This window comes from Desmodus rotundus, chromosome 1, assembly GCF_022682495.2.
Source record: "Desmodus rotundus isolate HL8 chromosome 1, HLdesRot8A.1, whole genome shotgun sequence".
NCBI lineage: Eukaryota > Metazoa > Chordata > Mammalia > Chiroptera > Phyllostomidae > Desmodus > Desmodus rotundus.
The window spans coordinates 200,235,355-200,259,941 of NC_071387.1; the positions used below are offsets into that span (position 1 = coordinate 200,235,355).

The window sequence follows — 24,587 nt, forward strand, 5'->3', positions numbered from 1 at the left end:
AAGAACCCCTCGCCCAGTCCGTAGCTTTTCCTGCCTCATCACCTCCGCTCGCACGCCCACTCCTCCCTAACTTCACGATCCTCTAACCAACCCCCCAACACACACACACACACACACACACACACAATCACACACACACACACACACCCCCCGCTCTTTGGAGCTTCTTGCGCCTGCGCACGTAGCAGTCCTACCCGCCAGAAGGGGGCAGGCCACGATTTTCTGTCCTCCGCCCCTAAGTTCTGTCGCCCTTCTTCACCTAGCTTTTCACTGAGCTCCAGCCTGGATACGCTTCCTTAGCAACCGGTTGCCTTTGGCAACAGGAGGACGCGAGCCAGTGGGCTTGGTTTTTCCGCTTGCTGTAGGAGGCCCACGCCGAATCATGTCGGAGATCTTGTGCCAGTGGCTCAACCAGGAGTTGAAGGTGTCCCAGACCGTGAGTGAGTGACACAGCCCCCAAGAGCGGACCAGAGGCGAGCGGTGCGCGGAGCCCGAGGAGGGCGTGATGTTGGAAGGTGGCTGGGCTGTCGCGAGCTGCGCAGGTGGCGCGCCCTCGGGGCCCTGATAGCGCCCTGGGCCTGTCTAGTGCCCCCTCTTCCCTCACCGCAGCCACCGCGGGGCTTCTCCCATCCCCACTCTGCCGCCCCGGTGGGCCCAGCCCCGCAGTTTCTATCAGTTCGCTGTGCGGGGAAACCACTGAAATAGGAAGCCTTAAAGCCAGGTTCCCCACTCCTAGATGTTTGTGCTCCTGGACCAGTTACAAGACCTGCTCTGAGTGCGTTTCCTCCAGTACAAAATAGACTCCAGCCGCCCTTTCCATACTTACCTGCCCTCTCCTGAGGAAATGAGTTAATGCAGAATATGTTACCATCTACGTATTTAGCAGTTTTAGCCCCAAATTTACAAGCGGTTATTTCTGACCGGTTTACTCTTTTTACTCTATTTACTCTTGCCCAAAGCTAACTTTATTCTAGCCTAATTTTAGCCTATCAAGTTGCCACTGGAAGTCTCCAAATCTCACAGAAAGGCAGTTTTATATGCTGACAACTTCTGTGATAGCCAAGTAATTCCAACTCAGCACCACACTCCGCCTCACCTTCTTTCTGTTTGTTTCAACAACAGAAGGTTTTTGTTGGTTGGTTGGTTGGTTTCCCAGCTGGCATGGTTTTTGCTCAAGGCAAGAGGATTTTAGTCTAAATCATTTCAGTCTGTATTCCCAGAAGCACCCTTGCATAATACCAACTTGCAACCTCTTACTGAATGCTTAGGCACTCACACCGGACCCTGTGCTAAGCCTAAAACAGACAAACAAGCAACCCTGAGAAGCATCCCCCGGGTGTACAGATGAGTGGAAGAGGCTGAGAGAGCTGAGTGGTTTGTTCAGGGCCACACAGCTAGACTTTGAAGCTAGATCTCTGACTTGCGTTCTTGGTCACTTTATTGTATGTTCGAGTTAATACTTAGGGGATCTAAGTTTAAAAATTCAGCTCTTCCAAATGCAATCATGTGAGCTCCCTTTATGGGAATTATTGTTCAATTTGAAGTCACAAAAATACAAAAAGTCAACCACTGAGGCAGTTGTAACTTCACAGAGCATAACAAAATTCCTAGATGGTTAAGTGCCAAAAGTGGACTTGTTAGTGTTTGTTTAGAAGTGGTTCTGTCTGTAAGTTACTTGCTGGGACAAAGAGAACAGTATAAGAATGCTACGTGAGTGCATTTGCTTCCTTGATGAGGCTGGATAGTGTTCAGTTGTTTGGGAGAGGCAGCTAAACCGAATTGATTTCTGAATTATTCTGAAAGGCAGAAGTCAATTTGGATAAAACGTGTTATTGAATTTTGTGTTGCCTGGACTACCCCGGATATCAGCAGTAAAGAATATGAATTCCAATGGTCCTCAGCTGAGAAGTCTCCCTCCACTTAATGGGGGGAGTCTCTGGAGTCACTAGAAGCTTGGTCAGTCTCAACATATGAAGATTAACATCTATGTTACCAAAGCTAAGAATTTTCATTGAGTTAAATTTAACCACTCCATTTCCCCTGGAAAATAATGTGAACAAAATCTCTTAGAATACGAAGAGTTGCCCAACACAGAATTACACCTGAAATCAAGCCATTATTTTTATAATGAAAACTAAGTAATGTAGTGTTACTAAAGTATTTGCTGTAAAAATTTTTAAGAATGCTCCACTATTTGCCTCTGTTTTTACAAAACTCTTATGAATTCACCATAAAAAATATTCTCCATAAATAACCGAACATTCTCAATAATTGAGTAGAAGCCATTGAATTCCATGTATTGTACTAATCATATCCTTTGTAAAGATGGATGCACAAGATAGCCTGTGTTCTTTAGGATTCTGGGTGTGGCTATGTTGACATTTTTGCAGTATCTAAAGTAGAAATAATAACCTCTAGGTCCCAATTTTATACCCTGAAAAGTAAGAATAAGAATTGCTATCTATTTGGGAAAATGTTAAATGAGGTTGCAAATGAAAATTACCTACCAGTTCTTAACATCTACTACATCAAGATGCTAAAAAAATACATTATTTCAACTATTCTTCTGTCTCTCACTTTAGAATAACGCTTGGCATAGTGCTTGCCACATAATAGGCATTTAGTAAATAATTATTTATTACATGAAAGTCTGAGAGGAGGCTTCAGGCTGAACCTTACAGATTTGTTCATCTTGAAAAGGTCCCGCTGAGTTCTTTGATCCTCAGCTTTGTGATTTCAGAAGCTGTTTTATTACTTTCATCAAGCTCTTAGAAATTGTTTCCTACTATCTGAAGTTACATGTTTCTGCTTTTATAAATCAGGGTGCCAATTTCTCAGGAGGAGAGGACAGCAGGATAACCTGTCCTGGCCATTGAACACCATGCAGCATCCTAACGTGCTGGTTTACGGAAGACCAGATTTATAGATTAGACTGCTCATTGGAAATTAGAAATTAGATATCAAGAGAACTCTCAAATTAAGCTAATATTTGATTTGTCTTATCTTCTCTAGAGATAATGTACCTACACGCTGTGACAGGTTAGATTAGATTAGATTAGACTAGATTCTATTAGAGTCAGATTCCTTCCTCCTCCTCCTCTTCCATCAGTGGATGAGGAAACCATACTGTTCGCTGTTATTTTCCAGTGTTACTACTTCTACAAAGGTTTCTGCAATTGCAATATTTGTATATGCTTCCATTACAACAAATCTCTACTCTGAATAAAGTTAGTTAATATATCCAATGATTAAAATTTACATGGTATTTAAAACAATGAAATAGAAAAGTTGAATTTTAAGAGATATGCTATGCTCCTTGTTAATTTCTTTTTTGTGTAAGTGTGTCTTCATAGCTGGCTAATCTTGTTCTTTTATATTAAATCCCAGTAACTTTTGTTTTAGAGAGTGACATTTTCAATTATTTGTCCCAGAATTTAAGGGCATTCTTTATTTGGGTCCCCTTGTGTACTAACTGTACTTTATTTATTTTTATTTTTATTTTTTTATAAAAAGAATGAAACTTTATTAGTCATGGATGGGGGTTGATGTGTTATCAATAGTCCACCTGTTCTCTTGGTGGAAACCATGTCTACTCAGGTTTGTTATTTTTTTTTTATTAATTAAGATGTTTCTTGTTTTGTTTTGTTTTTTAATATTTTCAATGTTTTTTTATTGCTGTTCAAGTACAGTTTTCTGCCTTTTCCCCCCACCCTTTCCCATTACCCCAGCCCTCCCCACCTCCCTCCCCTGTTTCCACCCCCCCCTTGTTATTGTCCATGTGTCCTTTATAATTGTTCCTGCAAACCCTTCACCCTCTTCCCCTATAGTCCCCTCCCCTCTCCCCTTTGGTCACTGTCAGCCTGGTCTCAATTTCAGAGTCTTTGGTTATATTTTGCTTGCTTGTTCATATTGTTGAGGAGGTTCCTGTTAAAGGTGAGATCATATGGTATTTGTCCCTTACCGCCTGGCTTATTTCACTTAGCATAATGCTCTCCAGTTCCATCCATGCTGACACAAAGGGTAGGAGCTCCTTCTTTCTCTCTGCTGTGTAGAATTCCATTGTGTAAATGTACCATAGTTTTTTGATCCACTCATTTACTGATGGGCACTTAGGTTTTTTCCAGCACTTGGCTATTGTAAATTATGCTGCTATGAACATTGGAGTGTATAGGTTCTTTTGAATTGGTGTTTCAGGATTCTTAGGATATAATCCTAGCAGTTGGTCTGAAAGTTGTGGGTTATTGTTAAGCTGTACTTTATTGATTAGGTCTTATGTTAAGACTTTTTCAAAAGTATCAAATTTTATTTTTGTAAGGAGATATTAAAATATTCTATTGGGTATTTATTTATATACACTTTATTATATATTGTGGTGACCTTTTATTGGCCTATGATGACATTAGCAATCATAGAGTCATAGAACTTTAGAATCAAAAAGAATCTTTAGTAGCAAAAAGAATCTTAGACACTGTTTAATTCTTCCTTGGCATATGGGGTAATTAAATAAGACATGTTTAGAGATGTCTGTAGGGTTGTGCAGCTAGGTGGTGGCAAGTTAGTGGTAGATTCAGAGCCTTCTGACTTTTAATTCACTCCTTGTTTAATCTGGTGTCATTAAAGCACACATTTTTCTCATGCTTCATCCCTCAGGGTCATTAGGAAATACATTGCTTCTTGTATAATACAGTATATTTTGATATTTTCTGGTTAGCTCAGCAGCATTTCCCTTGATTAAAACTTGGCTTCCTTTAATGAGAAATCGACACAGCAAATCTAATAACACAAGGCTGTTGTGTAAATCAATGCCAAAATTTTAAGATTTGATGTTTCAAGGAAAGAATGTCACCCAAATTTCAAACCATTAAAGGAGGTCATACTAAGCTAGAGATTTTGTTTCAAATACTAAATCTCAAGAACTACGATGAAGTCTACAAAGGAGAAGATGGCTCACCTGATTCTCGGACTGGAGGAAAAGAAATAGTCAAAGCCCTCTACCCAAAGACCACAGTGTAAACCTGTACTGAGCAATGCAAGGTTTATTGACTTGTTGCCAACAAAAGAGAACACATTTCATGGGGACCCATGGGGCATCTCAGTAAGAGGGTGTTAGAAAGGATTTATAGCATTTGGTCTTGTGTTAGGTGTTTTTTGAGGAGGGTTCAAAGAAGTGGTACTTGGCTCAGGGTTGGGTACTCTCAGAAGCATAGGCATCTCTATGATGGAGTGTCTTAATAAATCTTCTCCAGGAAGTGGAGAGAATAAAGCGTGGTAGAACCATGGTCAGTAAAAAAAAGCAGCAACCATTCATAACAGCCAGATTAGTGGACATTGGTCTTTTAGTGTTTTGGACAATATTGTTTTTGTCTGAGTACAAATATGATTACAGAGGATTTTTTTTTCTTGATCCATCAGGATCTCAGAGTGGCTTTGTCTGGTGTTGGTGTGCTGTGAAATGGATTATGCTCAGCAGGAGAAGGCCAAGATCAAGCTGTGAGGGCCAGGCTCGGTCCTGGGAACACCAAGGCCTGCTGGGGCCAGGCCGGTTCCCAGTCTTCACCAGCTGCTCTTCTCTCTCTCAAATGAAAGTCAGTTTGCTTGGTCTTTTAAATTTGGTTGATATCGCAAGCTAGATCTTTGCTCTTCTATTGGAGGAGTCAAGGCCACAAGGCATAGAATGTACAGGTCTGAAGTCTTCTGTCTATAATTCCAAAATCCAAATATCTCTTTCTTCACCTGGTGGCAAAATGTGGCCAGGAATGCTGTGGTGCTATGTTTATTCTTTCCTCCTCCCACTGAGATGTTTTGCTGTAGAAATCAACTGCGTTTCATTGCCCGTGTTTCTGATGGGAGTGTTACCGCTTTTCTGGCCCTAAATGTGAGCCTGTATTTGAATTTAAGAACAATGTCAAATATTTGCTCTCTTAATGTTGAATTACCTCTTAATAAGAATGTTTGCATACCCTGGCCGGTGTGGCTCAGCTGGTCAGAGCATCATCCCATACACGGAGAGGTTTGGGGTTTGATTCTTGGTAAAGGCACGTACCTAAGAGGTGGGTTAGATCCCTGGCCAGGGTGCATATGGGAGGTACCTAGTCATTGTCTCTCTCTCACATCGATGTTTCTCTCTCTCTTCCTCTCTCTAAAAAGCGATGAAAAGATATCCTCAGGTAAGGATAGAAAAATGTACTGTGGTCATTGAAGATCTCTTATTGAGCTTATGAATTGTCTAATTAATAGAACCTGTTATCTTAAATGAGACAACAATAATAATAATTATCGGTGAGCATTTACTATATGCCAGGAACGCTAAGCCCTTTACATACAATATCTCAAACCAACTCTCATGAAGTAGAGCCCATCACTCCCCCTTTCTTAAAGATGAGCAGCTGAGGTTATTACAGCTGTCCAAAGCTCAATGGCGTCTACATGAGCAAGGAGCCCAGCCAACTCAGAGAGTCTCTCCCCAGAGCCCATGCTCTCCTCTTTGCCACTTTGCAACACAGAAGGCCTCCCTCCTTCAAGTGCCTTCTCCAGCTGCCTGAGGTCTGCTTGGGTGAAGAAGCTCATGGACCATTTCACCCGCTGTCCCTGCCTGAGACAGACCTTTCACAAAGGCCACATCAATGATTTCAGCAAGAGGAACTTTAGAGATGGGGATCAGTCCTGCGGCTTGGAAGATGGGAGGCACCGTTGAGTTGTGGCCCACCAACCTCATCCTGGGTGTAAACCATGATAAAGCTCAGCATGGAGCTCATCCCTGGGCTCCCGTGGTTTGTTTATTTCTCATGTTGCTCCTTGTCCTAGAGTCAACCCACCTCTTCTTTCTCATAGGAAATTCCAATTGTTAGTGCAAATTAACTTACAGAGAGCGGCTGTCATGAAATTAGTCATCATATTCGGGAACATTTAGTGGGAAGAATAATATGATAAACCAAAGAAGCAAAAATAAACTTTCCTTTGCTTTTCCTTTTCTCCTTACCATTTCTCACCACCAGCCCCTCTCTCTGGCTTCTTATCTGTTCTCATACTTTTATATGTATATATTTTTTCTTCTCTAATTTATTGCATGCATTTTTCTCTTTATTCCTTGCACATGTTTTCCCTTTGTCGCTTTTGTTGGTTGCTGAGTTTTTCACACCTTGTTCTCTTTTCAGTCTGGGCAGCACATGGTAAATCGGAAGCGTGCTGTGCACACGAGACTGCAGACAGGTGTTTTTGAACTTTGTTACTTGTAGTCAACTCCTTGACAATGAAATATAATAAGTGTTTATTCTTCTTCTTTGACCTTTATATCCATAAATGCCCCTATTTTATCCATATCAGAATTGCCTTATTAATACAACATGCCAATTCAAAGGAAGTGGATTATGGTTTTATTTCTCTAGTGACCTTTTTGTAGCAAACAGGCTATTGACTATTTGCCCGACACATTGAGAGTGATGGAATTGGATGCAATTATTCCCCAGTTATTCATGAGCTAGACTTTAGGCATTCAGTCCACGTGAACAACAGGCCTAGGGCAAAATCCTGAGGGAGGGGGCGGAGGAATGAGACCATCTGAATATGACATGGCTCCTGAGTGCAAAGCTATAGTCATTAGATTATTCATAGAAGTCCACAGTCTGCCAAAGGCTCTTCGTCCAGTGGCTCTTCAGAAAACTAAGAGAAGAATGGGGATGGACTAGGGAAGAGAGAAGGGCAAAAGCAAAGAGACAGAAGCAACAGATAAAAGAGAAGCAAGGCACATCCAGAGCAGCCCAGATGGCAAATGGGACAGTGGTGGCAGGTGAGACCAGGAAACACCATTGGTGGCCAGCAATGGCGGGTCTCTGAGGACAGGAGAAAGCATCAATGACTCAGGAGGAGGAGGTGGCACACCTCACCCTTTGGAGGCAGAAGGAGCCATTTGGATTCCATTTGCTCCAAAGACAGCTACTACTGTAGATGTAGGAAGATACGGTCAATAGATTCTAAATGCTCGACAGCTCAGGGGCTCATCCCGAGCAAATGAGATCAGTGGGAATACTTAACACCATTTTTAAACTGCTTCATTATATACTGATTCACCTAAGTATTAGGGTGTTATTAAGAGCATAAAATATTTTGAGAACAAAAATTAGGAAAACTTTGGGCAACATTGTGGGCTGGTATCAGATATGCAAGAGTCTGATTCCTATGATAATGTGTCGTGTTCTGAGTAAGGTCTCCCTGCAGTGGCCTTTATGGAAAAACTCCTCCACCCCGCTGCTAACACACACCAAGCATCAGGTCTACAAATCAGCATCTCTTCACCTACAGCCAGCCGCCTTATTATCAGTCAAATAGATGACAGAGGGCAATCTGGGACGAAAGAGCCTGTGACAGTGCAGTGATAGATAGTGCAATACTTTGACTGCTGTTGCCTAAAAGACCCTTACAGAGACCTGTTGAAGAGTTCTGCAGGACTTCGAAATCATCCGAGAGATGATGGCTTAAATATCATCTTTGAATACCATGTAACCCTATATCCTTCACTTCATAAAAAAAAATACAGGTGACCCCAAACTAAAGACATTGTTTAAAAAAGCAAATTCTGTTTAACACTTCATTTTCTTTTGGTCTGCACTTATCATCAGGTGCCTGCTATGTGGTAGGCTCTGTACTGAGCGATTCTCCTACATGAACTTTAATCTTTAAAATAGCTCTTCAAAATAGGCATAGATGTGCTCTGCTTGTTCAAGAGATAAGAAACTCAGGAAATACACAGCTACTAAGGGGCAAAGTCAAGATTTCAACACAGATATCTCCGGCTCCAAAGCCTGTTCCCCTCTGTGCCTTCTCCATCACTGCACGGGACAACCACTGGACCAGAGTAATCCCCCAAACACCAAGGAAAAGCTTAACTAGTTTTGCTAGGCTTTATTTTAGAAGGTGCTGATGATTTTCATAAAGTTTCCATTGTAAAAAGGTTAAAATTAAGTCTTAATTATTGTTTAAAAAAGTTAGAGTGCACCTAACTTGGCCAGAATACTCTGCCAGCATCATCCACAAGTTGTATTAATAACTAAGGCATCACAGTGTAATTTTATAAAATTTAATGAAGGTTTGCTTTTAAATATGAGGTTATACATTTTATTGGTTGTGTTTTAATCTGATCAGAAGTTGTCTTTTTTTTTTAATTTCACACATCATCGAGTACTGATGTATATTTATGCACGACTTTTGAGAAGACGTCTGCTGTTCCACTTCAATCGTTTTATTTAGTTATTCAAAGATATTTCTAGAAGCATTTTTATGGAACTTTTGAGTTCAGATTAGATTATGGAGTTTTGCTCTATGAGGACATAATGAAAATCTATAGGCTCCATGTACCGCATATTTACTTTTAAATCTCTGTTTAACATTCAGATCCCAAGTCATTTGCAAAGGCATTTTCCAACGGCTATCTAATTGGAGAAGTTCTACACAAATTTGAACTTCAGGATGACTTTTCAGAATTTTCAGAAAGCAGGTTAGTGAGATTGTTTCTTACTTTAAAAAAGGTCAATTTCTTTGACATTTCAACAGTTTTAGCCTCCAATATTAACTTTTAAAAATCCCCAATCTCAACATGCCTTTTAAAGCCTAGACCAGCCAAGAACACCTTTGGTTTGGAAATCGTCACTCCCTCATGCTCATGGGTGTCATTGTCCCAGGTTGCAGCAAGACCTCATCTTTAAAAGAGACCCATTTGAATATCTTCTAATTTCTTCAATCTTAGATTAGATTAGTTCTTCTGTAGTTAAATGGTTCTAGTTTCTTGAAGAGAAGAAGTGAAAGAGCTATAGTATCCTGGCTACTTGGTGTTGTGTGTGTGTGTGTGTGTTAAATATATAAAATAGAACATAATTAATAGTAAAACAAATCCACGATATTTTTTGGTTTTAGCAACTACATTGAGATATAATCACATACCATAATTCACCATTTAAAGCATGCAATTGGGTGCTTTTAAGTACATTTACATATGCACAGCCATTACCACTATCTAAACTCCCAGCTTCTGGTACCCACACACCTACTTCCTGCCCCTGTACACTTTGCAGTGATGGGCTCAAACAAGATGTGGCATTTCGTGACTGGCTTCTTCCACTTAGGGTGTTTTCAAGGTTCTTCTGTGTTGTCGCAGGTATAAGTACTGCTTCATTTCTATTTATCTGCTGCATAATTATGATTGGATACACCACATTTTGTTTATGAATTAATTCATCAGTTGATGGATATGAGTTATTTTCAGTTTTTGGCTATTATGAATAATGCAGCTATAAAATATTGTGTTTTTACACGGAAATGTTTTCATTTCTCTTGGGTTTATACTTGGAGTGGAATTGCTGAGCTATACAGTTTAAGTTTATATTTTGAGAAACAGCCAAACTGTTTTGCCAAGTGCCTGCTCCATTTACATTCACACTAGCAATGTATGAAGTTTGGAATTCCTCCACGTCCTCATGAACAATTGTTTCTCACCTTTTTTATTTTAGCAGTCCCAGTGGGTTTGGACAAACGTGAAATGACATGAATCCACCGTTGTAGTGTCATACAGAGTACTGTCACCACCCCAAATCCTCTGGGCTCTGCCTACTCATCCCTCCCTCCCCTCAGCACTCGGCAGTCACTGATCTCCTTACTGTTTCCATATTTTGGCCTTTTCTAAAATGTCATATACTTGCAATTATACAGTATGAGGCCTTTTGAGATTGGCTTTTTCAAGGAGTAATATGTATTTAAGCTTCCTTCACATGTTTTCATGGCTTGATAGCTTATTTCTTCTCAGTGATGATGATATCACAGACATGTTTGGCTCTCAGGAAATGTTTTTGCGTTCATGAATGACTACATAGCCTGGAAAATCCTACACATAGAGACCCTGCATAAATTTCTCAGTAGGAAGATAAAAACTGTATAGCCCTGTCATTAGGTGTGGTATTCCCATCAGCTTCAAGAACCTTAGACATTCCCGATTCTCTTTCCCCAGGCGTGTCTTGTAAGGTGCTTCCCTGTGCGACCCTCTCCCACCTTTTCAGCCACGTTTCCCACCAACCTGGAGCCCTAACCTAAGCTGCTCTGGTCCACAAACACACCACGTGTTTTTGTTATGCCCTGGACCTGTGTATAGTAATATTCTCCCTTCACTTCGAACACAAGAAACTTTATTCATTCTCAAGGCTAATTGAAAATTCACCCTTTCTCTAAACCCTTCTTTGACTTCCCTAGAAGATTTAGTGCCTTTTTTTGTTCGTTCTAATAACACTTTGGACGACTCTTTCCTTCTCACATTAAGTTAATCGTTTACTTATATGTCAGTTCTTTGCCGAGTGCCAGCCCCGTGAAGGTGCCCAAATAATGGCTCATGAGTGAATATAAAAATGTTTTCTCCTCAACTGGACTGCAGAGTTGCTGAAAGTTGCTAAGTGTGTTTATTCTTCATACGCCCAGTATTGTCTCCAGCCCATAGCAGACACACACCGACATTTCTCTGTTGGATGAATGAATGATGCAGAAAGGTTACCTGTTTGGCTGTAGAAAACTTAAAGCACCATACTGACCATATCGCACACGCAGGGTTTCAGGTGGGCTGAACTGGCTCTTGTTAGCAGGGTTGTAGGGGCCTTTGTGCGAAGTGGAAGAAGGGACTCTATCTGGATGGGCACAGCTGTGAAGACACAGGTGTTAGTGAACAAAAGGTGTTTGTGCAAGGAACGGGGGTGGATGAAGCAGGCTGGTGCCCGGGGTAGAGCTTGGCAAACCAAGCACAGGGTAGCTTTCACATCCTTGCCCAGCCTTTCACAGGTGTGACAGCCCTTGTCATGTGTGTGACAGCCCTGCCTTTCCCACTGCAGAGGACTAACGTCTGTCCCACCGGGACTCATCACAATCCTGAAGGTGGGGAGAGGCACCTGCTTACCCTGACAACCAAATACGATCCATCGTTAGTTTTTGAAACAGCCTACTTTCAAGCAGTCTTCTAAACAAGGCAAAGACCATTGTGTCCATGGACATGGCCTTTGTAATAGTGTATTTGGTGAGGAAAGAACTCTTCTTTGTTAAAACCAATTTTTTTAGGCAGCTGTCTAGTGCCAGAGCTCATGATTTGGAGATTTTGTCTAATACGTTTAGTTTCTTTAGTCTAAAATATAAACAATAAACTAAGTGTATATTGCTAATAACTTAGTTATTTGCCTTGGAAATTACTGAATCCTAAGAATAACTCATCTAACTCTGAAAGAATTCTCTTTTAGAATATGTTTAGTTCACCTGAAAGGGTGGAAAATGAGCAAATTAGTTAAAAGAATGAAAAGTTAAGTAAAGAAGCACAGATATCTTTGGGAGGGCAGCTTCTACTTGCTTTGGAAAGCATATTCCCTCACCAGGGAGCAAGGAGGAGAGGAGACAGGTAATCCCTTGGCAAATTAGAGCTGCAAGTAGGGAGGGAGAAGACTTTTCCCAGAGTACATTTCTTATTCCTCAGAGTCGCCACTGACGTCATGTGCTATGTCTCCAGGGCAGGGATGTCCCCATGGCTCCTCTGTGATCACAAACAACTGTTGGTGACCATGTCACACTGACGGAGCACGTGCTATAACAAGAGTAGACTACCAGCAACTCACACACCAGTAATTATCCCCAAGATTCGATTGGTTGGAAGTTTGGAATATGTATTAAAAACCTCCAGAGAAAAGTACTGTTAGACCTGAATACTTCAGCCAGTCCCTAAAAGAGGTACTTTAAAACCTCACGTGTGACTGAGCTATGCTATCGGCAGGCTTCCAGTGTGTTCTGTGGGCCATGTGATCCGTCACTTTCACGGGGTGCAGGGCTGTGCTTTGATGAAATTTGGAAATGAGCAGTGTTTGTTTCTGGATTCTCCCTCCTGACTTATGTTGTTCTCAACCTCTGCTGCCTACGGTTATGACCCAGGTCAGAGCTCTGACGAGTGGCTCTCAGGCCACATCTTCCCAAGTCCAGGGAGTGGACTCCTAGGGGCAGAAGGGCATGACAGCTTTACTGTGAAGGAAGATGAAAAGGGGCAGAAGGTACCTGTCCAAGGAGTATAACCACACATCATTGATCTGACCGTCCTCGTTCCCAGCTGTACTCTTTAAATACTCTTTAAATGATTGGGTCTGCTTTGCCCCAATCATTTTAGGTGAATGTCTGTCCCCTCAACCTGTAAGGTTGTTGGGGGGGGATTGCATTGCAAACGTGCACCTGAGAAGACCTGAGAAAAATGTTCATTCTTATTGTTAAGCTTTCCTAGTGGCATTCATTATATCTTCTCATCTTCTCTAAGATCTGTTTTTCTTTTATTAATTTAAAATATTATATTCAAAGTTTGGTCGATGTAGTATGCTATCCTAATATTTCTGTTAAAGGAGTAATGGTAAATGGAGGAAATATAACTATAAGTTGCATAACTGGAAAAGGAATTCAAGGTATGTGTCACTATTTTTGTTGACATTGGCCTTCCCATGATACTGGCTCTGTATTCATATTTTCCCAGCTGCACCTCTTTTTAGAGGTACATTTTTAACTTGCATTTAATGGGCACTTTTGGCTAGACTTTAGGAGATTCAACCATACCCAAAAATGGTATACACATTCTGAGAATTTGTGTGGATGTGTTTTCTTCCCTATGGAAAAAGTTCCATAGGTCTCATCAGATTTTCAGCGATGTAGGTGATTTTTTAGCAAATGTTTAGAACCACTCCTTGAGAGCAATCTCCTGAGATAACAGCATGCTAGCAACAGTATCTAAAGTTTAAGTGTTAAGTGATCGCATTATGCTTCTAAAAATTTCATTGAAATTGTTGAAGGTCACCGTATCCTCTCCCAAATAACTTTATAGTCCAAAATGAAGTCACTGAGTGAGCAACCCTATTGTATTAGACATTCTGTCAAATGCATGGCAACTCCCTCTGTTCTGAGGTATCATTTCGGGGAGAAAGTTAGGGCATTAACTTATATTCAAATATAGTTAGTATATATTTTTTGTGTTAAGGAATGTTACTGAGTGTTTGGGAGTTAAAGTAAAGACAAAATAGGCCAGTGTTTAAAATTGGTATTTATATCCAGGTGGATCACATAGAGACACAAGAGCTGAAAATGCTTCCAACATCTTTCGCTCTATTTCTAACCCTGGATCCAGAGGCGCGTCAGCAGCCCTGGATCGTTTGAGACTTCTGTTACAACACGTACCTCAATTTAGCACTATCTGTTCGCTCATCCAGGGCAGGCACTGCCTGTTGTCAATCTTTGTGAAAATGTAATACATTCGTAAATTTACTTATAATTATTTACATATTATTTTCGTGATAAATTTTATAATCCTTTGTATGTAATGGGTATTCGATAAACATTTGTTAGTTGAGAGAGTAAGTTAATGAATGAAATCATGAATTTCTTCTGAAACGTGAGCCTAATTTGACAATAGGTAATTCAAAAATAGATATAACTTATAATTAGAAAGCTTTTACTGATTCTTAAAGTCATCATAGAAACTGCTAAGTGAAGACTGCACAACCAACGTGATTGAATAGTGATGCTACTTAATCAAATACTCAGGCAGTGCCCGAGAGGCCCTCTGTTGGGGCGTCAGCGCGGTGCTCCGGGCTGTTTTCGGACACCAGTAATAGTGTCACTGAGTGAAATGCACATTCAATGTGCAGTTGCGACTTCTGAATAAAGTGTTTTTCAAAACCACAGTTAAATTTTTCCATTTAGACGAAGCAGCCTCACTATCTGGTTTTGTATTGAGTTCTTGTAGAAATTCTAGCATCTATTTTAGTAGGATGTGTATCCTACTTTAGTAGGAAAGTGTATAAAATTAATGAGTTTTAATTTATTCATTCAAGAGAAATAAATGCATAAAACTCGGGACAATAGAAAAGCTTCATGTGTTGATACGATTGCGTGGCTTTAGAGAGGAACGACATATTTTATTAAAAACATGGTGTCATGGGATAATTCAGACTATTGGATCATGAGTATCTGATGCATTTTTGGTTTTAACTCAAAGCCAGTGTCTAAAGATGTAAAATATTTCAATGCCTAGGGTTTCGAGTGCCAGACTTAACAATTTTTCTCGCTTGGAGCCAACACTTCACCTTCTGGGCGTGCAGTTCGGCCCGAAGGTGGCCAACAACATTATTACGGAGAAGCCCGGGGCCGCCACGAAACTGGTGTATGAGTTGTACACCGCTCTTCAGAAGAAGAAGAAGAGTGGCCTGATTAGGGGGGAAATGCACACCATGCAACCCCTGCCCAACACGAGGCTGCAGAACGTGAAAAGTGAGGCTCTTCGGGATGTAAGTACATAGGGAACATCGGCGTGTTGCCGTGTAAAGCTTGGTGGAGAGAGTGGCGGTGATGCCGTGTTCTCAGAGAAGCCCCATGGGGTACACGTGTCCCTTATGTGTGTTATTGGCCATACGTGGGTTTTATTTCACATCGTCATTTTCAAGGCATTTATCTATTTTTGATGTCTGCCTGCATGCTCTCCACATTTCTAATAGCTTATCAAATTCTGTTTGGTCCTAATTTCTAGGGCTTGCTCCTCTCTTTCCAATTAGACCCCTATCCTATCTGCTCAGATCTCCTTATAACCCACTAACATGTCTCCTGAGCTTCAGCCTTGGCCCTACATGAATCTTCCCTGAATTCCACTCTCACTAGGTTCTTCTTCTGCTTAGAAGCCTTCTATTTGACATACATCCTGTCTCCCAATTTACACGGCTGTTCAGCAGCTTTCGCTCAGTGTTCTCAGCCTGCCTTGCTAACTTTACTGCTTCTCAGTCCTCAGCGTGAAGCCTTTCTTCGGTGTTGTTTGGAAGCCGGCCCTTGAATGGGACTTGTATGTTCCCACTCTCTTCTCTCTCGGCCAAGCTCATCCTTCTCGTCTCTCCTCGTCCCCCCAACTTTCCTCCATCTACTTCTGTGCAACCTTCCCAGGACACGTGGGCTCTGCCCATGACCTCCCTGGGCACAGGTCATTCTCGCTCTCTGGTGTTCACCTCCTGCACTGATATCACTGTTAGCCTCCAATATCCATGTGGCTAGTGGTCTCACAAGGTTTCAGTTCCTCACATGCAAGGCATATGTCCAGGGCCATGCTTTGAACACTGCAAACACTCATTAAACATGTTTTGATAAATTGATATCACTTCCTAGTTGACAGTTCTCTCCAGTTCCTGCGCTATTTCCTTGTGGTCAGGGAAGTGCACGGACTTTTCCAGGTCTCTGGAGCAATGTGGAGTGCTGCACTAACGCAATGCACTAAACAAAAATGAAAATAATTAGTTTTCAGTTTAATCATAAAGCAACAGTGACATAATAGATGTGTGTGAGGGCAAGTTCTACTTTCAGATTTGTCTGTTCTTAATGGACATTCTTACGAGCCTGGTAGCAGAACGAACTCAGGACCCTTGGAGAGCTAGAAATTACATCAGACTTAAAGCTAACTAACTTAGCTTTGCATCCTGCCTTCCTCACTTGCAAGCTGATTAACTCTGGGCAGTATTTAGAACAGTCTTAATTATCCCAACTATAAAAACAATGATTATATCTGCCTCAGCATTAGACTCTTTTGTAACTTCAAGAAGACAATTGTTTGTAAAGTATAAAATAGACAGCAGAGCTATAGACAACAGAGCTGTGTAGATGACCTAACAGGAGACCATTCAGGCCGGTGGGACAGGTGTTTTTTCTTTCCCCATCTCACAGATGATGACGCTGAGATAGAGAGGTTAGGCAACCTGCTCGGCTTTGTGAAGCCATAGCTGAAACTCAGACCTCAGCAACCTGACTCGAGAAGCCACGCACTGAAGAGTAGGGTGTCTGATACCACAGTGGGTTACTTCCTGGGTTGGGGGAAAGGGAAGCACTAAGTGGGAGATAGCGAGATGTGTTGAAGTGGGAAGGTAGGTCGTTCACGGACCTCACGTTTTTGTTGTCACTGTGAAGTCAGAAGCCAGGCCACTTTTCACAGAGAGGAAGCCGGAAGGCGTGGAAAGGCACTAAAATGGTCTTCTGAGTCAAGGGCTGGTATTTGCTGAGGCAGTGTCAGAAGGACCAAAACCAGTTTAAACAATCATTTTTTTCAGTAAGCCTTCAGCTTCTAAGGAGATTACTTTGGCATTTGAAAGTCTTAGTTAAGTACACCGTCCGTGTTCTGAGTCCCACCTTAGATCATCTTTAACAGTTTATTTTCTCGTCATATTGCACTCTGTGGGGACCTGGAAGTTTTCTCATGTTCTCATTGCTACCAGGAAGTGGCTCAAGTAATAGAAAGAATCTGGCTTCTTATATTATCTCTTGTGTGTTGAAATTGGTTTTATGAAATTATTTTCATGAAAATACGTTTTCAAGAATTCAAATACCACTTATTGAAAATTTAACTCAGGACAATAAATAATATAAAAGCATATAGATTATTTTGTCAAAAGGAATTCAAATCATGTTTTTGTATTCTTAACATCAACCAAGGATATGAATAATTTGTATGGATTTAAGATTATTTTAACAACCAACAAGCATATTTCATGGAAAGTTTATTTTAAAAACAAATTTTATGTGCTTCTAACAATGATATACTCTTTATTCTCTAATAATGGCGTGTTTTAAAATGCTTTCTTCATTCAAAGACTTAGAAACCTGATACCACGTCAAACTGATTTCAGTCTGATGCGGGTTACACACAGGTTTCAAGAAAAATACACACACATGAAAGAAGACCTTGTCCACATGCACTCTGAGAAACTTCAAAATTTTTAATAACTCAAGGGAGAACAAAGAACTTTTAAAATCGAAGAGGTTTTACAGAACCACTTTAACAGAAGCGCCTTGGTGCGCCGTGTGCTGTTTGCGACCCGTGCCCAGGGCACACGCACGCCGCTGTAATGCGCACAGGTGCGTGTGGCTGGCGCACGACTCGCGCTCTGCCCTGCCCTCACCTCTCTCTCCTTCACTTTCCCTCCTCGCCATCCCCAAGCCCGCTGCCTGTCACCTGCACTTGCAGCTACGCAACAGCAGCCATTCTCTGGAATGGCGGGACAGCTTGATTGCTTTTTGAGTTGTCTGGTAGAAATCAATGCACCGGACGCATTAGGATGGGGTCGGGTACTACTAGCTACTCCGGCGAAGGCTATGACCACCGTCCCCACAGAGGGAGGCAGAGTGGACATGTCCCTCTCTTTTGCAGCCCCTGGGTCTTCTGCCCTGCCCCATTCCTCTCTTCTTGGCGGTACGGCTTGCCTCCTTTCCAGCCTCCTTCCACATCCTCAACACCCTCCAGGCCCTTCCGGCTGTGACCAACTCCCCGCTGTTTCTCGTGCTTCTCTGAAAGCCTTTAATGATCCCCTGTGCCACTGAAGACAGGAAAGGACAGTGCCATGTGGGATAATTAAAGGCTTTTAAGAGAATTTCAGGTGGCTGTGTGTATGGAATGTGTAAACTACAGGCAAAGGAATTGTGGTTCTTCGGACTGCACTGTAAATCACTCATTATAAATTTATAGTTAGAATGGTAACAAATTAACATGCCCTGAATGTAGTGAGCTCCCTGTGAGGAGGGAGAGAAAGAGTAGAGAAAGGCAGGCTCTGGAAGATCTCAGGATCGCACTACTTGTCGCAGAGCGGAGGAAGGCCTGGGCTTCCTGGGCGTTTCATGGTGTAGAGACGAGGCGCACTTAACGCGGCGTTTAAGTTGAGGCAGAGTGCTGGGGCTCTATAGGAACCAGCCCGCCCACCTTTGAGGTGCCGGGTCTACTGCAGAAAGCCTCCAAAGAATGTTGGGGGAAACAGTGTGGCACCGTTAGATAGTCTGAAATAAATTACCTTGTTTAAGATGGTAACAAGCAAACAGGACAAAAGGGAGAGCCTATCTCTTCCTGGTTTCCTTAAGAAAAAAAGATAAATATAATGCAGTTAAATAAAAATTTACGTTTTAGAAAATGACAAGCAAGATTTTTTAATTATTTATAATTTCTGGTTTTTAATGGTGAATTGACATTTCTTAGCTTTGGAAGCAGGTGCTAATGATCTTATTGGTTCTTATATAATGCTTTCGTAGTAAAGTCATGAAAAGTTTCACATGTTACCTCTTAAGTCATTTAAACGTAAAATATTTTATCTGATTTTCACTGAACTTTTTCAATTATGCTCTTCTGCTTATATTCTTTGTAAAATAATTATTGCATACATAGAAAAGAGATGATTCAATATTGAACCACATAACTTAGTGTTAGTCCACTGTTTTACATGGTCTCTGAGCTCACTGTTTAAATGTGCCTGAGTCTTGGGGAAGCTTGTCATTTCCACCCAGCTGCCAGGAGCCCTCCCAGAGGCCACCTCCTAGGCTGAAGTTTCTCTCCAGTCCATCTTCCGAAACAGAATTTCCCCTTCCCATTACCGGGCAGGTCACGAAGGTGGGACTGGGAAAGAATGACACTCTTCTCTGTGACTGGAGCACCTTTCCAGCCCCCAGAAGGCAGATGCACGCATTTGGTTAGCATAATCTGGGGACTCCAAACTGTGTTTTCACATCATACTGTTCAAACTAAGTCACGTTGACCCCTGCTTTGTCACACTATACAGTTGTGACACCCAGTCCATTGGTTAATTGATGAGTTCTGAAACTTTCAGCGGAAAAATTATATATACGTGTACCTGTGAGTGTGTAACACTGCCTGTTGTTCTGATGAACTGAGTCACTAAACTAATGTACATGGGATATTCAGCAACGGTTGAGCAGAAGACGACAAAATGAAATAATGGCCAAAATCCAGGCGGCTATCATACAGATTCCTAAACCTGCATCAAATCGTACTCTGAAAGCACTTGAGGCCCAAAAAATGATGAAGAAGAAAAAAGAAACGGAGGTAAGTGATAGTCCTTTAAAATTGTGTGCATTTATCTTTTCTTATTTTTAATATTTTACTTATTTATTTTAGACATAGGGGAAGGGAGGGAGAAAGAGAGGGAGAGAAACACCAATGTGTTTCGTGCCCCGCACTGGGGACCTGACCTGGCCTACAACTCAAGCAAGTGCCCTGACTGGGAATGGAACCAGCAGCTCTTTGGTTCTCAAGCCGGCGCTCAATCCACACCAACCAGGGTGTGCGTTTATCTTAATAAAAGAATGATCTTTCCCCAAAATATGTAGAATTCCTGAAACTCCTTATTTTCTTTTCACATGATCTCTGGCATTGCTCCTTCTCATTGAAACGCTTCCCCTGTATGCACATTGAATCCATTTTATACTGCTGTTTGCTCGGAAACAGAGACTGCAGCTTCAGGCGAGGGGTGACAAACCCCTATTAAATGACAGTGCCTGTCTGGCCTCTTGTGCTGGGGATTCTGTGGTCACCAACAAGCCAGGTCAGAGTGGGGGGTCATAATGACCCCCGTGGGTGCACCAGGGCCCAGCTGAGGTGCACATATGTACATGCCATCCCGACTATGTTTTTACTCAATTTCTCCTCACCACGCTGCACTGCTTTTCTGTGAAATCACTTGAGAAACGTCAAGTGATCTGCTTGTTATCAGTGTCCTTAAATTTAAGTTACCTACACAAGTGATATTTTGCTAGGCCATACCAACGGTCAATCATTCCAAAGGATACAGTCTGCTCCTGTCTCACAAGGGAGCAATGCTACATTTTAATACAGGTTCCTGCAGGCTACTCTACCTGCCACCGCAGTAAGTCAATGGTCCTCTGTCCTGTCCCGTGACCTGAGGGAAAGATTAGGTGCTGCCGTTTATCGAGCATGTGCTACCTGTCAGGCTATGGACTGGGCACTTCACATTATCCTTGGTTCATGTATAAATGACTCTCTAGCTAGGGTGTTATTTTGCCCATTAGGTATGTAAGGAAACCAAAACCCACAAAGCTGGCATGTTTTACCCAAGTTCACAATGCCAGTAAAGCAGAAATTGACAGATCTCTCTGATTTCTGAAGTGATTGTGTTTTATATTTCACTTATACAGTATAAATGTATATCTACATTTATTTTTAATATTAAAAAACCCTGTGTTTGGATTCTAAAAATTGTTTCCCACAGAGGGTTTCTTCTGACCCCATTTTAGTAAAGAACATAATTCTTTTATTCCCCAGGGTTGATTAAATTTCATTAATAAGTACAGTATACAGAGAAGGAACTAAAATGAATTTTCAGAGAGCAAATTAATAGTGTAAATAAGATTGTATGAGAAATGTTTAAAATACCTGAGACAGTGATTTTTAAAGAAATATTTATATCCAAAAAATGCTTATTCTCATTTTAAAAATTGCAATAAAACTCTAACAAAAGTTTTTAACAAAAAACTTATGTCCTAACTCTTTGATAATCTTTAGTCTTATTAAGTGCCCTCTGATGCACTTTCAGAGCTAAAATTGTGAAATAAATGATTCAGACTAGGCAATTTTCATATTATTTTATGTGTATTTAGCCTAGAGTTGAAGTAAGAAATAAGAATTGTAAAAATTTGTTGGAGTGCAGTTTTTCATATCTCACCTCTTAATTACCTTGAATTACTAGTGCATGTCACCTTATAAACTTGAATAAATATGGTAAATGAAGATTGTCAATGGTTTTTAGAGGCAGGAAACTGATAATAAACTTTTTTTTTTAAGGATGTGGCTAAAGAGATTAAGAAGTTTGAAGCACTACTAAAGAAGGATCTCCAGGCAAAAGAAAGGTAGGCCGTGAACTATTTTAACAATTACAAAACTACATTCTTTTCTACCTGTAAGTTTTGAATATTTAGAAGTGGTTTACCTGGAATAGGTTCCAAAGATTTTTTTCACTTTGTAGAATCTTCATTAAGAGAGTCTATGAAAGAAGATAAATGACTTAAAGTTCAGATTGATTAATTGTTCATTAACAATTTTACAAAGTCCAAGAGGGAGGCTGGCTGTCCCGACGCAAAGCTAAGTTATTTTTCTGTGCTCACATGCTCCTCTAAGTTCACACGCATCTTCGACATGCCCACCAAGTTTGTTTCAAGTTCAAATCTGTCACAGGAGAACCTTCATTAGACTTTAGTTGGCTTCTCCCACGTTTCACCCTCAGCATTCAGTGCGGGGATTCAGTGAAGAGTTGTTGAATTAGTTTGCTGACCAACTTTCACTAAATCAGATCAAAGAGTTCATTGCAAAAAGTGCCTGATTAATGGGCTTAATTTGCCCAAAGATAAAGATACCCTATTAGGGTCACCAACTCACAGAAAATAATTGACTAGGGACTACATTGATAGGAGCAACTTGAGTTTTGTTGTTTTGGGTTTTCTTCATTTTTAAATGGCAACTACCAAACTCTACTCATTTACAATTTATAGACTATGAAATAAATCTCTGTTAAAGAAGAAAGACACAAATTATATACTTCATTTCCATGTCAACATTTCTGAAAGAAGGAAACAGAGTCAAATGAGGAGGAATGAGACAAAGCTAGAAAAAGAAATGGTGAGGAAGTCAGGTGAGGCAGGAAAATAAAGCAAAGTGAACACACGCGGTACCTTTCCTCCCACCATCTGCAGGGACTGCCATGCCTGTTCTGATCCCCACTCCCGTCCTTCAGCGCTTCCCCTGACTCCCTCAGAAAACACAGTCCAAGCCCACCCTCCCAGGTAGCCTCGGCCCGACGCTGGCCCATGAAACCACCGCTGCCTTCCAGCACTCACTCATCTACCAGCCACACATTCTCGTGTATAAACAGAGGCTAACCACCAGAATGACCATCTTAAAACACTGAAATATTTTGTTACTTTTTGAGGAATGGCCTTCTCTGTAGCTCCATGGCTGCCCCTTTCCTGGGACACCACACAGTTTAGCAACCAGAGGTAACACCAGGCAGAGCAGCGCACTCCCCATACAAGCTGGCTGCTGGAGCCCTGGCCCTGGGGCCTACGTTCCCCAGGAAGAAGGGGAGGCTGCAGTAGCCATCTCCAAGCTTAACTAAGTCCTTTTAGGAGCCTGCCCAGAAGTCCCGCATAATACTGCTGCTTACATCTTACTGGTCAAATGCAGTCACCTGACCATACCTAGCAGAATGGGAGGCTGGGAAAAGCAGTTTTCAGCCAGGTACCTTGTTTTTCTGAATAAAATTTGGGCTCTGTTTGGAGAGAAAGGGGAGGGAAACAGCAGTGCCTGTCACAAGTCTTTTCTTTGTAGGAGCCTCCTCTTGACCTTGCTAGAGATTCCTGTCTGGGGACCAGGGATAGGACACCTTCACTTCCCAGTGGGCAAGATGGGGCCTGGGCAGCAAGAGTCCCTGGACCTGTCCCCTCCCCTGTGACCAGCCTCCTCAGAGACGGAAAGTCCTTCCAGTGTGCCCCACAAAGAGCATCTTCTCTGGTGGCTCGAAAATGAAAAAGGCTGGGAAGCACTGGCCTAGAGAAAACTTTCAACGAAAACAAAGGCTGTGGTGCATTCTGAGTTCTTTGCTTAGAGCCAAGCCGTCCTGGGCTTGCTGAGAAACTTCCCATAGGGTAATCCTAAGGGGCAGTTTCTGGAGCTGTGCCTTTTACAGCCAGCTCCTGTGACAGCTCCTCAGGAGTGTCACCTCCAGGTGCATCTTCTTTCTTTTGTGGAAGAACATGATGATGTCTCAGTGCACAAGCGTTCCATGGCTACTTTCCTCCCACAGGTATAAGTCCTCTGTTTTTAAAGACAAAGAATGAATGCTGTCTGCTGTTTGTTTCTGTAACTGAGGTTCCTGGCGGCTGCAGACGGGCGTTTTGGTTCATGCATTTCCCTTAGCTCTTCCTAGCAAAAATGTAAGCACAGGTTAACTCTATGGAGGCCTAGCAAACAGACAGATGTAAAGAAACCATAATTGTCCTCAGTAAATCCACACCCAGTAAAATGAATATTCACGCAAGAAAGCATCATGTGGCTTTGTTCAGACCTGTATTGCAATCAGACAGCAGCTGGATGGATGGACACAGATGGACAGACTGACCGATAAATAATGGAGGGGAAATACATCAGGTGTATTACTGGTAACATAAATACAGTGTTATTAATCCATGCTCAGTCCAGGGCAAAATCTTTTAAACAGCACATTTATGTAAAAATATAATAAGAATTTTGATGAATGATTTAAAAAGTTGTGCCATGAAATTTTCATAAGCACTTAATTTTACTAAATTTTAATAAATGAATAGGGATGAACTTAGTCTCTGATATTACTGAGACGTTGGTAGCTACTCAGTCTCTGCTCAACGACTCTCCATGACAGAATACCGCTGAAGGTGGAGCCCCTGCTGATAAAATAACCAGGACTTCTGTGTGTGATTTTAAAAATTCCACCACACTTGTGTAGTATTTCTTAGCATATCATTTGAAATTTAGCCTCCACTACCCGGCAGGCATTCGAGGACAAGGACGGAGAAGAGGAAAATGGGGTATTTTGCTTATGAGCACAGAGTTCAGCTGGCAGCACCAACCCGAAAAGTAACGCACTGCAATATAACGTGATCTGTACTATACCCATGTGACTGTGACCTCACTAAGCATGAATTAACTGTGCTTTCATAAGAGCATTCTCTCTATCTACGAGAATTGATGAGAT

At 41.6% G+C, this 24,587-nt stretch overlaps 1 protein-coding gene across 13 annotated transcripts in view; it reads left to right on the forward strand.

Moving 5' to 3' along the window:
• The first annotated feature begins 297 nt into the window (after positions 1-297).
• SPEF2 (sperm flagellar 2) overlaps positions 298-24,587 on the forward strand; it is a 146,832-nt gene continuing 122,542 nt past the window's right edge. For 10 of the 13 annotated variants that reach the window (XR_008425601.1, XR_008425602.1, XR_008425604.1 and 7 more), the window contains exons 1-5: positions 298-440; positions 9,388-9,490; positions 15,071-15,323; positions 19,751-19,891; positions 21,647-21,711. Coding sequence is in view for 7 of the 13 variants with exons in the window: in XM_053914258.2 (XP_053770233.1) it covers positions 383-440; positions 9,388-9,490; positions 15,071-15,323; positions 19,751-19,891; positions 21,647-21,711 (620 nt within the window). In the remaining 6 variants the exon portion in view is untranslated. The other 3 variants (XR_008425605.1, XR_008425603.1, XR_008425606.1) reach the window with 3 other exon arrangements.